We start from the raw sequence: 14,734 nt of genomic DNA, 5'->3' as shown, positions 1-14,734 counted from the left end.
TGATTTTAGTATACACATAGTATAATTCATTATTATCCGTATTATTAAGAGGCAGCTACTCCTATGAAAATGTCAAAAACATGTTTTCATGATGATCTTGTTTAAAAAGTACAATTTATTTATTTTGCAACACTTTAAATAAAAATAACACTTTTACTTTAAATAAAATCAAGCTCTACAATCTATTATCTAATAATCAAAATGATATTTTCACATGATGACAATCATTAAATCTTCATTGGAATAATAATCAGTTTAAGATAATCTAATCTAACTTCCTAATTTCTATACCTTTAATTCTTTAGGTTTGTTTAATAATGATTAGAAACATCATAATGACGAATTATGTTTGACCACTGATTGAGGAATGGTTATAAACACATGTCCTCTGTTAAACCTAATCAAATAAGAAAAGCATAACTTATCATTTTTTTTAATCAATCGTGTACATCTATTAAATATTAATTAGTATCCAGTGGAGGGTTTCATATAAATAAAGTACGCAGACATGGATATAAATTGGATACCAGGAGAATAGAAATAATTTAAATAAATGATGTTCATCAACAATTGATTATGAGATATTTTTATGCCTAATAGAGTGATTAGTAATTAAACTAGTATTTTTTCTGTAATAATATTACGAAATTGAAAATTTCTTTAAATAAAACGGAAGTCAATATTAAATTTTTATTGTGAAATAAAACAACTTAATGATATTAATGTTTTAGTAATTAAAAGAATATCAAATTAGAGAAAGAAAAAGATATATAGTATATTTAGTAGCATAAACCCTACGTCAGCTTAGTTCTATCTCCATGGATTAGGACAAAAAAAATCTACAGATCTAAAGGGTCATTTTTCCAAAAATGTTATGGGGTCATGGGCCAAGGGAACCAAACCAAAAGCTCATGTGCACCAAAAAGGTCATTTAAGACCATTTCTATTTTCTAATAAGAACTCATCCTAATTTTTATTTATGATCCACCTGTCATAAAAAATAACTCTAAATTAGTTTAAATAGTAAATAAGAATTTAAAGTATTTTTTTTTCTCCATTAAAAAGAACTAACTTTAGTCCAATTAAGTAATTAAAATAAGTAAAATTAATGTAATTATTATTTTTTATAATAATATTATTTAAATTTATTAATTCAAAAATAATTCACTGTTAAAAAAATATTAATATTAAGAAAATCATATATAAAAATAATACACAATATATAATTCAATATTAAAAAATATTAAAATAGATAACTTAAATTTGGCTAATATTTTAAATTTTATAAATAACAATAAATAATCTAACAAAAAATTATTTTGTAATACGTAAAAATTAAATTTATTTTTTATGTAAATAAATTTAATTAATTATAATTTAATATAACAATATAAATAATATTTTATATTGATTTAATATAACTAATTATTAAATAATTAATATAAATAATTAATTAAATAGATATATAATTATTTAATATAATGAATTATTATAATAATTAATAAATTAATTAGGATTTAATTATTTTATATATATATATATATATATATATATAATATGTTTTTTAATTTTTTATTAACTTACCACATGGCATAGTTTTATTGGCTGCTACAAATTCCTCTTTAGAGAAACTCTCACTCCAACGATAATCGGGTCCTCATATGTCAGAAGAGGGACTTTATTTTCTAGCATTAGAGTTGCTCTAAGGTCTATTGGCAGAAAACTAAAGATAGATGATGACAGTTGGTTTACATAATTCAAAGTCATCTAACAATTATCTAGAATTTGGTAATAATGGCACTAAAAGACATGTGGAGAATAGCGGCAGTTTAATTGCCAAATTGCAACGGTTTTAAACTGCCGCTAAACAGATTGTCAGCGAAATGGGATCCACAGCACATAAAAGCGTGGGAATCACATTTTGCGGCAGTTTTCAAAAACCGCTGGTATAACCGCCACAAATCAGGTATTTTGCGTTGAACAGTTTAATGGCGGTTATATCATCCAAGAGTGATTTCCCTCGCGTGTTTGCGACAATCCTCACCCGCCGCAATTTGCTCAAGCGTATTTTATGAAATTTATTAACCGCCGCTATTTGCTGCTTCGTTTCTTATGGACTTTATTCGCGGCGGTTTAAAACCGCCGCTATTCCTAGGATTTTTTTATGAAATTTTATTTTGATTAATTTTATAAACCTGGGTTTTTTTTAACTTTTTTTATTTAAAGAATCTTATCGTTATTTAATTTTTTTATTTATTTATCTTTTTTTATTATATTTGATTTATTTATTTTTTTATCTTTTTTATTTAAAGAATATTATATTTTTTTCTCTAAAATTCTGCACTATGGAAAAAAAACTCATGAATATGAATATTTAACTGTGAAACAAACTAACATATCTATTTTAATATCAATAAAGTATTTCAAAAGTCACCCAAAAAGGTAAAGTACTTGGCTAATAATTAATGCTGCATAGTTAACATAAAGAAAACATATACTGAAAAACAAACTATCACATATATCCTAATTTCTATTTTTTGCCCTGTCCATCCAAAGAACTCATCCGTGCGGCAATGTCTGGTAGCAGCTCCTCACCTTGCTATTGGACCAGATAACTCAGCACGCTCTCTATTGCCTGCCTCTTCGTTCTCTCTGCTGCTAATTCATCCTCCATTATTTTTCTTTTCAATTTTTTGATCGTCACCTCCGCCTGTAGTTCACATAGCATCCTTTGGGCCTCTTCTACTTGAGCTCTATCCACCGGCGGCTGCGAACTCGGACGAAAGAGTTGACTTGGTGTTGGCCCGTGTCCCATGCCACGCACTCTACCCGAGTGCTCTTTACCGAGAGCTTGGACAAGGGAATAATTTTCTGACAATATTCTTGTAGATTCATCCAGCTGCTCAATCTCAAATATTTTTTTCTGCAGGCATAAATAAGATTATACAATCACACTAGGAATATAGCATACTCAAGACATTTTAATAACTAAACCCAACATGTTCTAACATAAATGATTAAGTGTACTTACACCAATCTTCCGAGCTTCTTCGTGTATATAGCTGCCATCAGATCTTTTGTGCTTTAGGATCCATACTTCTCCCATACCAACTTTCCTCCCTTGTTTTTGTGACTGTGACAATACAATTTATACCATGAATTTCACTTCTTTAATTTTTTTCAATAATTCTTTGTTGTTTTACTCTATAAATAAATCAAAACTAAATGCCTCCTATACTTGATTACAAATCTATATTACCTCTTCTTCCCTTGCCCTAGCCAAGCTTGAATCGCTAGTGTGCATGTAAAGTTGCTTCTTTCGATTCAGTGTGTTTTGCTTGCACTTCGCCTATTAAAAATCAACAGTAAGCTTGAATTCAATAAAGTAATAGATATAACTTTATAGTATATATATATCCTTCTACGCAAGAGACTCAAAATAATGGGGCAGTAAGTATAGTAGTGTGTAAATTGAATAAACTATAAGTAATTTTAAGTAAAGTATTGCTTTAACAAGAACAATCGTTATATGGATGCGATCCCTATTTATATAAAAGAAGTTAACAATATTATTGTATTTCTAATATGCAAATGCAACCCCTAACTCTCATCACAACTAACGGAAAAAAGATTTAGCAGGCATGTGTGACATAGCCCAATAACAATTATATAGGATAAATTATAATAATAGGGGTACTCAAATTAAATTAAATGTCTTTTACGGTAATAGACAAAAAATAATGTTATAATAATGAAGATTGGTGTACATCAATCTCATCACCATGCATGTATATATTATGATTTTAATCAAACATTCCTTCTGGACTGTGACTTATGCTGAGAATTGATATATTAAATTTAATTAATCATATATATTAATTAACAGGGTTCAAAATCAAATCAATCAAAATAAAAACTATTTATCTATCTCAAATCATATCAAAAAATGATTTAATCGGTGGGTTACAGATTGAATTGGCCTGGTCACAATTAAATAAATGGGATACCTTTGTTGCATGATCATTACGATAATCAATGAACCACCTCCAATGCTCTCTAGGAATCCCCTCCGGACGCTTCTCAAGATTCTGCTCAAGTGTCCTTGTTGGTTTGTAATGCTCGTCATACAGCCTCACCCTTGTGTCCTTTCAGGATCTCCCCATTTGTTGCAAAAGTGTTTTCTTGATTCTACCACCGCTATCTTCCTGAAAGTAGAACATCTCCTGCGAAGACAATGTTCAGTTGTAAGTAATTGCAAGTTGAAAGGTTTGATATGATTAAACAATGCCAAAAGTTATTACCTTTATGCAATCATCATAAACCCTATCTTTGTCTTGTACCTTTGCCCAACTCTTTTCACAGATAGGAATTTTGCTGTAATCAGAACCCAGCGCTTCTAGAATGCCACTCAACAGGCCAGCTCCATCTCCGACTGCTTGCAGTTTCTCATTGAACCTCAGTATGATCTTGCTACCATTAAGAGACCACTCCATAGCCTCCCTCACACTCATTTTAGCTTGCTTGACTATTCCTTCAGAATCTATAAATAATTAAAAAATCTTATTTATGTGTCCAATGTGCCCAACATGTAAGGAACATAACAATATCATTAGCTAATCAATTGAAAAGTCTTATGGTTAAACACTTGTTACCAATGAGATCAACATCCCAAAACTCAGTAATCTTTCATCCTTTGCGCTTGAAGCAGCAAACATCCTGTCAATGTGTTAGTCAAACGAATCTACTTCGTTCCCCTCCGGGTCAATGTCTTCATTGCATGATTCTGTCACTTATGAACCATTAGTGGTCTGTGGCTCAGGTCTTGGTTTGCTCCTGGGCGGACGAAAGGGTTGTAGAGGAGCTGCTGTGGAGACACCACCATTACTGGAGGGCGGGGGGATCCGATGAGCCAGTCATCGTCAGCGGATGATGAAGACACAGGAGGTGCAGCTGGAGGCTGCTGACGCGGTGGCTCCACTCTTGTGTCTTTCTTGAAGCGAGCTTTCCTGGACATCTTGAAATCCTAGTATAAACACATGTAGCATGCCAAAAAATATTAATTTGTCATGGAAGAATATAATAATTAACCAACAAATAATTGTTGATTCTCTTTCACCTTCTATGTCGTATTAAATTCCCATACTTAAACAATGGATATTAATTAAAATTATCTACATTTACAGGCTGTTAAAAGAACCACTACGTCTTAGGCTAATAGCATTACTCACATTATAACTATGTAACAAGATAGTAAATACCATTATATATACATACATATATTAATTATATAAATAGAATCTCTTTTTCCAAATGATCCAACTATATATAAATTAGAAAAAACAAATTCCAAAGAAAAACCTGTTAATGGACAAGGACACTAATAAAGAGATAGGACACTCTATTGGAAAAATGAAAATTAGTATACGGAGCATAAATAAATTACTAGTTTTCCTAATTTTCTATTTTCATGAGCAACATCTACTGCATTAGATTATTAATTACCATAATTAATATTCTTATTTATCACAGGTGTATTTATTCCAAATATTTTTAATTAAAAAACTATGATTAAAGTTAACAACCATCATTAATAATCAACACAGAATTAATAACAGCCATCATTAATAATCATAATAGAGTTAATTAAGAAACTTCAGTACGAAATATTTCACTTAGCATTTATCTTCTAAAGGGCTAAATTTCATGTCACTTATTAATAACCTCACGTGAAGAATTAGTTCTTCCAACTTGTATTTGTGAAGTAGGTAAGTATTATTCCCGTGTATAATGACCGAGCTCAACCAAATTATCCAACTATATATAAATTAAAAAGGACAAAAACCAAAGACAACGTGTATACATAGGAGGAAACCAATAAAGAGAACTATGATATTCTCTAATTCTCTCTTTGCATGAGCAACATCTACTCCATTAGATTCACCATTAGTATTATCAATAGTCATATTTCTTATTGTGTAACAATTTCAGATATTTTTAATTAAGAAACTATGCCTAAAGTTAATAGCCATCATTACCCCTTGTGAAAAATTAAATCAGAAATTAAATCAAACTATTAGTGGTCATTTTCTTTAACCCATTTTTTATTGTTACATTAAAGATATGAACATTCAACTCTCCAAACTAATTATATCTAATCTGTGAATATTCATACCCACATAGAATTGGAGTTAAGGATAAGTTGATATAAATTAAAAACAAAAGAATGATTGCATGTGATTAGAAAGCGTTAGCATCTCAATTAATTGGAACATGTGACCAATGAATGTCAAGTAATGTGATTTCTTCATAATAGCATTGATATATAGTGCACCTATTCAACTAAATCGACAGGTCACAATATAAGAAACTCACCCAATATGAGAAAGATAACTATTAGCATGAAAGAGCTGGAACTTGTTATCTCAATGAGCACGATGACCGTGTAGAAGAGGAGTTGACTAACAACCATGAAGGAGCCAAGGGCACAACAATAGCGACTACGATGCTCAGAACTGACAATGTGGGTAGCAAAAATAAGGATTTAGTTATGGGAGGAGTGTGGATGTACGAGCGATTGGAGATGCTGTGAGGAAGATTAGGTATTTATTTAGTTAGTTTTACCTCTTCAAGTTTTGACGGTGGTGTGGGCCTCGAGAAATAGAAAAAATAGCATCTTCCTGATGTGGGTCAAACTGATAATATAATACTACTAATTCACGGTTTTCATAATTACAAAAAAAGAAGAATAGATGAATTTTCAAATTTGTTTACTAACCTCATCCTAAAATACAGTAAAACTACAATATTATATATTCTACCAAATTATTAAAAATTAAAGAATAAAAAGCTTAGTACATACAAAAATAATTTGCCTTAATTTTTATTATAGTTTTTTTTAAATCTTTTAAGCATATTTGGAAATACCCTTAACTTGCTCATTTGATTTATTTAATTGAATATTGGAAGTTAATTCAAAAAATGATTTTCGACACCTTGTATTTATTGTTTTGACAATTTTAAATATGTAAAATTCATGGGTACAAATAGTAATTTTTCTAATTATTTTAGTTATTTAAAACAATTTACCAAAGATACCTTTTATATCTTGTACTTATTGAAGTCCACTTCTATTTTGATTTACCAAATATAACTGCTACAAAATTTGAAAAGTTATCTTTGAATACCTGGCTCTAATAAGCTACAAATTTTTAATATGGTCAAAGTAATAAAATAGTACAAAAGAAATTATCACGTCAGTTAACTATTTTTGTATAATAATCTTTAAATATATTTTTAAAACATGGGATCACAAAAATTCGTATCATAATCTAAACTACATGTTTACAGCCTTGATAAAAAAAAGAGGAGGAAATTTTTAAGACAGTAGTAGAATGTCTACCTGAGAAGCTTTTGAAGGATTACAGAAAAATATGACTTGAAATTATTTAAAAATTAGCAAATTCTTATATATAATATGCATTGAAGTGTGTTTGAAATGAATACAAATTAAATTTTATGCCAAAACATGAAAACGTTTAGAAATAACAACCAAAACATAACAGGCCTTCAAGCAAATAAATAATAAGTAACATTATTTGACAAAACACCATCTCAAGAAAACAAACTAGAGATGAATAAAAAATCTCTCATTCTCGTCTGGTGTTTTGTTGAGGTCATAATTTCTCATGGAAGCATTGTGACCGGTCGAAACAACCTCATCGGAGCTGTTGCTGGGCACGACTTCTTCTTCCAATGAGTCTTGAACTATCTCCCCTATCTCGTCTGTTTCCTCTTGAATCTTCTCTTGAGATAGTCTTGAAAGTTACAACGTAGCAAAACACATTGAATAAGATTACACATTTTTATAAAGAACATGGTCAGGCTACTACATTCTACAAGGCTTGTTGGACTTACGTTTTCAGAGTTTAGTAAGTCCTCTTTCTATGAAAATGAATTCCTCTCGGGACGCAAAATCCAGTTCAACCAAAAGATTCTTCTCGCATCGGGCCTAAATCAGACTAAAGTGATCATCAAAATAATTAGGCAATCCAAGAGCTAGGAAGGCAGTATATAGAAAAATCCGAACATGTTCAGGGGCAGGGGAAGTGTCGAATCAATTCAAAATGTGATTAGTGTGGTTGTAGGAGCAGAAGAGCCTGACCAGTATGTCAGAACCTCAAACTGCTGATTTTCTCCAACGATCATAAAGCATTATTGTATGGACTAATAGGGATGCATGGGCATTTGGAGCCATTGATCCAAAATTTGGCACTTTAGAGTTACTTGAATTGATCAAAAAGGTAACTAATCAGGTATGACCAAAAGGTTTACTCGTTTACTTGATAATCTTTACTAGGGTGGGTTTCTCAAAAATACTAGAAAGAAGGAGACAAGAAATGAGGCTTTAAAAAAGAGTTCATTCATAGCATCACAGCAGTAAATGATCTACCTAACTTGTCATCTTTTTTAGATAATACTCCATTTTCACAAAGCACAAGCCTAAACTCAAAAAGGATTTCACAAGCACAAAACACTAGTGTAGATAACACTAGTCATATAGAAAACAGTACCTAATTTTACACATAATTTGGTCACATTGAGACACATATTGACTTTATAAACTCACAAAGAGATTTTTTTGTAGTCACAAAGTCTACTCTCCATCTAGATGCCATGCTACTGATTTACGAGGATGATATGATGCCTAATGGCAACGATACAAATGAGATAGCAATAGTGAAGAAAAGCCTTGATGACATACATATAACTATCACATATAAATATAATATAAGTGGTCCCATATGGACAAATCATATAATTCATGTGTAAACCGATTTTTTACCTTTACCTCCTCCAGTATTTTATGCGAATGTCTCGTATCTGTAGTTGTTAAAAATTCGAAGCCAAATTTCTTCTGATACTTTACTCCGAATTGACACAGTTCCTACAACATTGAGAGTCATAAAAATCATAAGATATTTGGCTTTGTCTTATGGTTACAGGATGCTAAACCCACTAAAATAGTTGTCGCCACTCGACGAAGTAAAAGAACCCTTGAGTAGTCAGCCAAATTGACCACGTACTGATATTAGTTCAGTAGGCGCCCTACTAATAGTATCACCTATGTGCCTGTGTACGGAGAATGCATCCAACCATAATCTAATAGGCGAATTGTTGAACTATAAATCTCGAGCGAATGAAGTTGCGTGCTCAAGGGAAGAGAACGGAGATGCCTCTTGCATCGAGTGGATAAAAAAGAAGCTACACGCACAGATAAAGAGGTCATTCTCATCCAATTTCCCTGCTAAGTCCCAACACATAAAAGGGTGAGAAAGAGAACTCTAAGTATACAGGTCAAGCATATTAATTCTCAATGTACATACAGTTAAAAAAAGCGAAATTAAATAACTTCAAAGTTGAACCAGACAAAATAACTTCAATATCATGCTCAAACAAATCAGTCAGACTTGGTTGGAGGGAAAGTTCGATCTCACAGTGTTCATTGTATTCACCCATGTCAAACAAATCTCTCGGCTTCACATAAACTACTACACTCCAGTCCTTATCGACTTCATCGTCCACGTAGTATACAAGGAGAGCCTCAAATGCAAGAATGTACGGCTCGTCATTTTCACGATCACCAGTGTGAATCGAATTACTAAAGTTGACACAGGTGTGTCCTAAAATGTCTTGCTTTATGCCTCTACCAGACGTGGTGTTTGCCCAGATGCACCTAAACAAGGCCACGGAAAATTGACCAGTGTAATTCAGCTCAATGATATCTACCAATCTTCCATAATACGAGACGTCACCAACAGCCATGTTACTGTCACGAGCGCTTGCATAACTTCTAGTGTTAGAAGTGACACAAACCCTACTATTCTGCGTTCTCATTCCATCTTCTCTTGACAGGGTTCTAAACCTGAATCCATTGACATTGTACGCCTTAAAGCACCTTGCCTGAATATTGGGGCCACATGCGAGCCACTGTAGTTCTCTCGGGTGCATAGTACTTTCTAGTGATATCTACCAATGAAATATAAATTTTCACAGTTGAGAAACAGAAAGCAAGATACTATCGAAACTATAACTGGAAGAGGCATACAGAAGATTCACCTCGTGCTTGAACCACTCGGCGAATTCTCTATGGACAACCTTGTCAACGTAGGGATAGTTTCTTTTTCCAATACTTCGTGGCTGTCTTTTTCTGCTAGCCCTAAAATCCCTGGGCATACCATGTGGATTTATTGTCAAAGGTTTTAACAAATATTGCCATAGGGTACATCATGAACCTAGCTGAAATAATTGTACTTACTCTAAGAAATTCTCCACAGCTGTGCAATTGACCAATACGTGACGATGTGCTTGAAATCTCTCAGTTGGTGAAAGATTCAAAAATGCCGCAGCCCTTACCGCTTTGCCAATTAGTGGGAACATGCTTGTCACGTTATTAGTCATATCTTCGCTCGGTTGATTATCAACATGCAATGGTCGATTGATCCTGCTCTCAACATTATCTAGGTATCTTGAACAAAAAGTGAGAATCTTATCAGATAAGTAGCCCTCGGCAATTGATCCTTCTGATACTGCCCTATTATGCACGTATTGCTTGAGACGACATAGGTACCTTTACGAGCAAGATATGTGTGTTAGGTTGTTAGCTATCGAAATAATAACAATGTAAAATTAGTCCCATAGTTACCTTTCAATTAGATACATCCACCTATAATGCACTGGGCCCCCTAGGCGTACCTCTTTGACCTGGTGCACAGTTAGGTGTACCATGACTATGAAGAAAGATGATGGAAAAATTATCTCCATTTGACAAAGAGTGATGACCACATGTTCCTGTAGGAGGGAAAGTTATTGAGGGTCTATAGATTTACTGCATAGTCTTCGAAAGAAAGTTGAGAAATCAGCCAGGACGACTGACACTGGGGCTTCCAATACATTCCTTGATGCAATTGAGAGAAGATGTTCCATTAAAGTGTGATTGTCGTGACTTTTCAAGCCAGATAATTTTCGCTGCTGTAAGTCAACACAACGAGATATGTTGCTCGAGTGCTCTTCTGGAAAGACCACATTCTTTAAATTCTTAAGAAAGACGTCCTTCTGTGAATTTGACATGGGGAATATTGTAGTGGGATACTTTCCATCTTCCCATGGCCAGAGTTCACGCCTAATTCCCATCAGTTCGAGGTCTTTTTGAGCTTTGAGGTTGTCCTTGGATTTACCACTGTCGTTTAGTATCGTGTAGATTATGTAGTCGCACACATTTTTCTCTATGTGCACCACGTCCAGGTTGTGACGCAATAAATTATACTCCTAATATGGGAGTTCAAAGAATATACTCCTCTTTTTTCAAGGAGACTCGTCTTGTAATGCAACCTATTGTCCGCGTGCTCTTTTGTTGGCAACCGTTTGCACCTTGCCAAGCTTGACATGCACATTATCCAACTGTCTCAAAATATCTCCACCCAACAATATTACAGGGGGACCTCTAACCTCTACCTTGCCATCAAATTTGACCCAGTCCTGCCGAAATCTGTGGCCTTGACTCAGAAAGCGCCGATGACCTATAAAACACCATTTTTGACTGAAGGTGAGTCGGTTAGACTCAACATCCAAGTTGCACGTAGGACAAGCTCTCCCACCGTATGTATTCCACCCAGATAAGTTGCCCAACCCTAGAAAATCATTGATTTTCCACATCAACGTAGCATGCGTCTTGAATGTTTTTTTTTTCTCGCTAGCGTCGTACGTATCAACACCACCCCACAGTTGCTTCAACTCATCTATCAAGGGCTGTAGGTAGACATCTATGTCATTGCCAGACATCTTGGGACCGAGAATAATCATAGACAGCAAGAAAGAGCTGGATTTCATACAACTCCATGGGGGTAGGTTGTAGGGGATGAGAATCACGGGCCAGATCGAGTACCTTGAGCTAAGATTTTTGAAGGGATTAAAGCCATCACTAGCTAAGGCTAAGCGAACGTTGCGCATATCGCTACTGAAGTCAGTATATCTTCTATCCAATGCCTTCCATGCCTCTCCCTCCCTTAGATGCCTCAAAAAATTGTCTGAGTTAGGACATTTCTTGTGACACAACATGTCAACGGATGTCTTACTGGACATGAACATCCGCTGCAGTCGTGGAACAAGGGGAAAGTAACGAAGAACCTTCGGTGCCTGTGACTTCCCATTCTTCTTAATAACCACATTGATCCGGACAATGGAGTTCCTCCTAGTCTTTTGATTCCATCTCGAGGTCCCACATCGCTTGCACCAAGACAGTTCTTGATCGCTGCCGTGATATAGCATGCAGTCATTTGGACATGCATCTATCTTCTTATACGCAATGCTGAGCTTTCGTATGATCCTCTTGGCATCGTGTAGTGAAGCCAGAATCTTTGCATGCTCAAAAGCCTTGCCCAGTAGCTCTAGTATCATTTTGATGTTTTTGCTGCTCACTTCGCACATGCACTTTATATGGTATAGCCTCACCAAGAAAGCCAGCTTCGAGAATTTTGTGCATCCCGGATACAATTCTTGCTTTCCATCCTCAAGCAGCTCATTAAAATTACGGGTCGCGTGACTAGGTTCGTTGTACAGATACGGCAACTCTTCGACATCCCCCTCCCAAATGTTCATTGCTTGAGTCTTCTTCATCGGCAACAAAACTTGGAAAGTTGAATGCCTTATGAACCATGTCGCGCATTGGATCTCGGCAGACGCTACACGGGTCAGCTTCTTGTGTCTCAGTAGATCTCTCTCCTATGCGTCTCTCCACGTGATGTAACCAAAAGGTATACTTAGCAGGAAAACGTTTTATCAGTAGATGATCGTAGGCATCCTCTCTAGTTTGGAAAAGCCGGAATCCACACGAAGGACATGGATAATGTATCATCCCATCGAATGATGCATTCGCAAATGCAAAGTCTAAAAATTTGTTCAAGTCGGTCCTGTATTCGACACTACCTCTGGCTTTGAGATCCAACTCTTATCTATGTCTACTTTAATAAAATCATATAAACAAATGAATAAAACTTTAATAAGGAAATACAAATAGAAAATATTTTAAAAAATTCGGGCAAAGTGTCCAAAGGCATATATTAAATTTATCACAATTATTTAATGGGAGAGTAATAATATATTTTAATTCAATAAGTAATCCCAAAGAGAGAACAGGAGAATAACTTGGAAATGAAACAGAAATAAAGGTACTTGTATCCCGAATAATAGATAGCATACAAATGGTATTAGGAAGGTTGCTTATTCGTGGTCTAATTCTGCACTTTTAAAAAATTACTGGAAGAAAGAATTTCTGGTTCCAAAACCAAAAAATGAAATGGAAAAAATAAGCTTCCTTTAAAAAATAAAAAAAGAAAGGAGGAACAGAAGTTAGAGTTTTAAAATATAAAAAACAAAAATATAAATAACAGATCATAGTTCACAAAAAAATAACAAAGCCTTTGAATCTATTCCTGTCGTGAGTGAAATCAATTAAAAAATGCTTTGGTGAGCATTTTTAATAGGTTATAAAGCTTCATAGTTTAGCAGTGTGTCGGAATTTGTGATCAAAACCTCATTTGTTTAACTTAACGGGATGATGATATGGTATATGCCAAAAAGAGGCACGTGCCACGGACATGACTCATTTTGGCAATATGCTTTTGAGTTGAAATACTAAACTATCGTCTTAATTCAGACGTCATTAGCTAAACTAATCAAATAAAATTAAACCCTTGTTTCCCATCTTTCAAATTGCCTTTTCATTTTGCAGTATACTTATTTATTAGATTTTCAGTAATACATCCTGGCTAATAATCACACTTCTCGATCTATTACAGAGTATAAATTAATATATAGTTAAACAAATTCACAACAAAATTGGAAAATCATGGATCTCTCCTGAACATAACTCACACTACTTGATTATAACTAACTAAATCTAATAACAAACCCCTAAGTGTAACACCTTGCCATAATTCAGAGATGGCAACGTATTACGACCTCTAAAAATTTAAAATTTAGTACGTATAGTAGTGTGAACAATGATTATATCTAGGAGCCTTTGGCGAAAAGGGGTAAGGCAAAATCACACCTCGAAAACGCAACACTTCGATCGATAACGTAGCGAACAAAGGGTAAGATAACGCGAAATTATATATATATAAAAGAGTGTCAAAAACAGAAATATCAAAACTCAAAATCTGGTTGCGAAGATAACCGGTCCAAGCATAGCAATATATACATGTAAATAAAATAAGAACCCCAAGGAAACCCAAAGGGACATAAATGCAGAAAACCTAGTCTCCAAAATCTCCTCTAAGGGAAGTCATCACAGTTTGTATTATTAGTGGAGATAAAAGTATGGTTTAATTACTCTGTTGGTCCTTATAGTTTTGCAAAATTTTCAATTAGCTCCCTATACTTTTTTTCCTTTTAATTGGGTCCCTGCATCAAATTTTTTTCAATTGAGTCCCTACACTTTTTTTCCTTTTATTTGAGTCCCTGCACCAATTTTTTTTAGTTGGATCCCTATACAATTAAGCCAATTACTACTAAGAGGGGCCTAATTGAAAAAAAAAATTGGTGTAGGGACTTAATTAAAAGGAAAAAAGTATAGGGACCTAATTAAAAATTTCGCAAAACTATAGGGACCAACAGAGTAATTAAACCTAAAAGTATCTAAGAGTAAAACATATAAACCAAAATAGAGTCCCGAGAA

The 14,734-nt window shown here is 33.9% G+C and overlaps 1 protein-coding gene across 1 annotated transcript; it reads right to left on the bottom strand.

Moving 5' to 3' along the window:
* Positions 1-2,599: 2,599 nt before the first annotated feature.
* Positions 2,600-4,511, bottom strand: LOC130980603 (uncharacterized). Its single transcript, XM_057904263.1, has 5 exons — positions 4,302-4,511; positions 4,008-4,145; positions 3,260-3,349; positions 3,032-3,133; positions 2,600-2,923 (listed from the first exon to the last, which is right to left on the bottom strand). The coding sequence occupies exons 1-5, from the start codon at positions 4,509-4,511 to the stop codon at positions 2,600-2,602; spliced, it is 864 nt and encodes a 287-aa protein (XP_057760246.1).
* Positions 4,512-14,734: the final 10,223 nt, after the last annotated feature.

Source organism: Arachis stenosperma, chromosome 5, assembly GCF_014773155.1.
Source record: "Arachis stenosperma cultivar V10309 chromosome 5, arast.V10309.gnm1.PFL2, whole genome shotgun sequence".
Classification (NCBI taxonomy): Eukaryota; Viridiplantae; Streptophyta; class Magnoliopsida; order Fabales; family Fabaceae; genus Arachis; species Arachis stenosperma.
Note: the sequence above shows the minus strand (reverse complement) of the source record. Positions and strands in the feature narration are given on the sequence as shown.

Excerpts from the sequence above, each read along its gene's own strand:
- LOC130980603 (XM_057904263.1), bottom strand. The coding sequence starts at position 4,511 with ATGAGTGTGAGGGAGGCTATGGAGTGGTCTCTTAATGGTAGCAAGATC. Across the intron at positions 4,146-4,301 it reads TTTATGATGATTGCATAAAG|GACACAAGGGTGAGGCTGTA; the intron begins GTAATAACTTTT and ends AGATCCTGAAAG. Across the intron at positions 3,134-3,259 it reads CTAGGGCAAGGGAAGAAGAG|TCACAAAAACAAGGGAGGAA; the intron begins GTAATATAGATT and ends GTATTGTCACAG.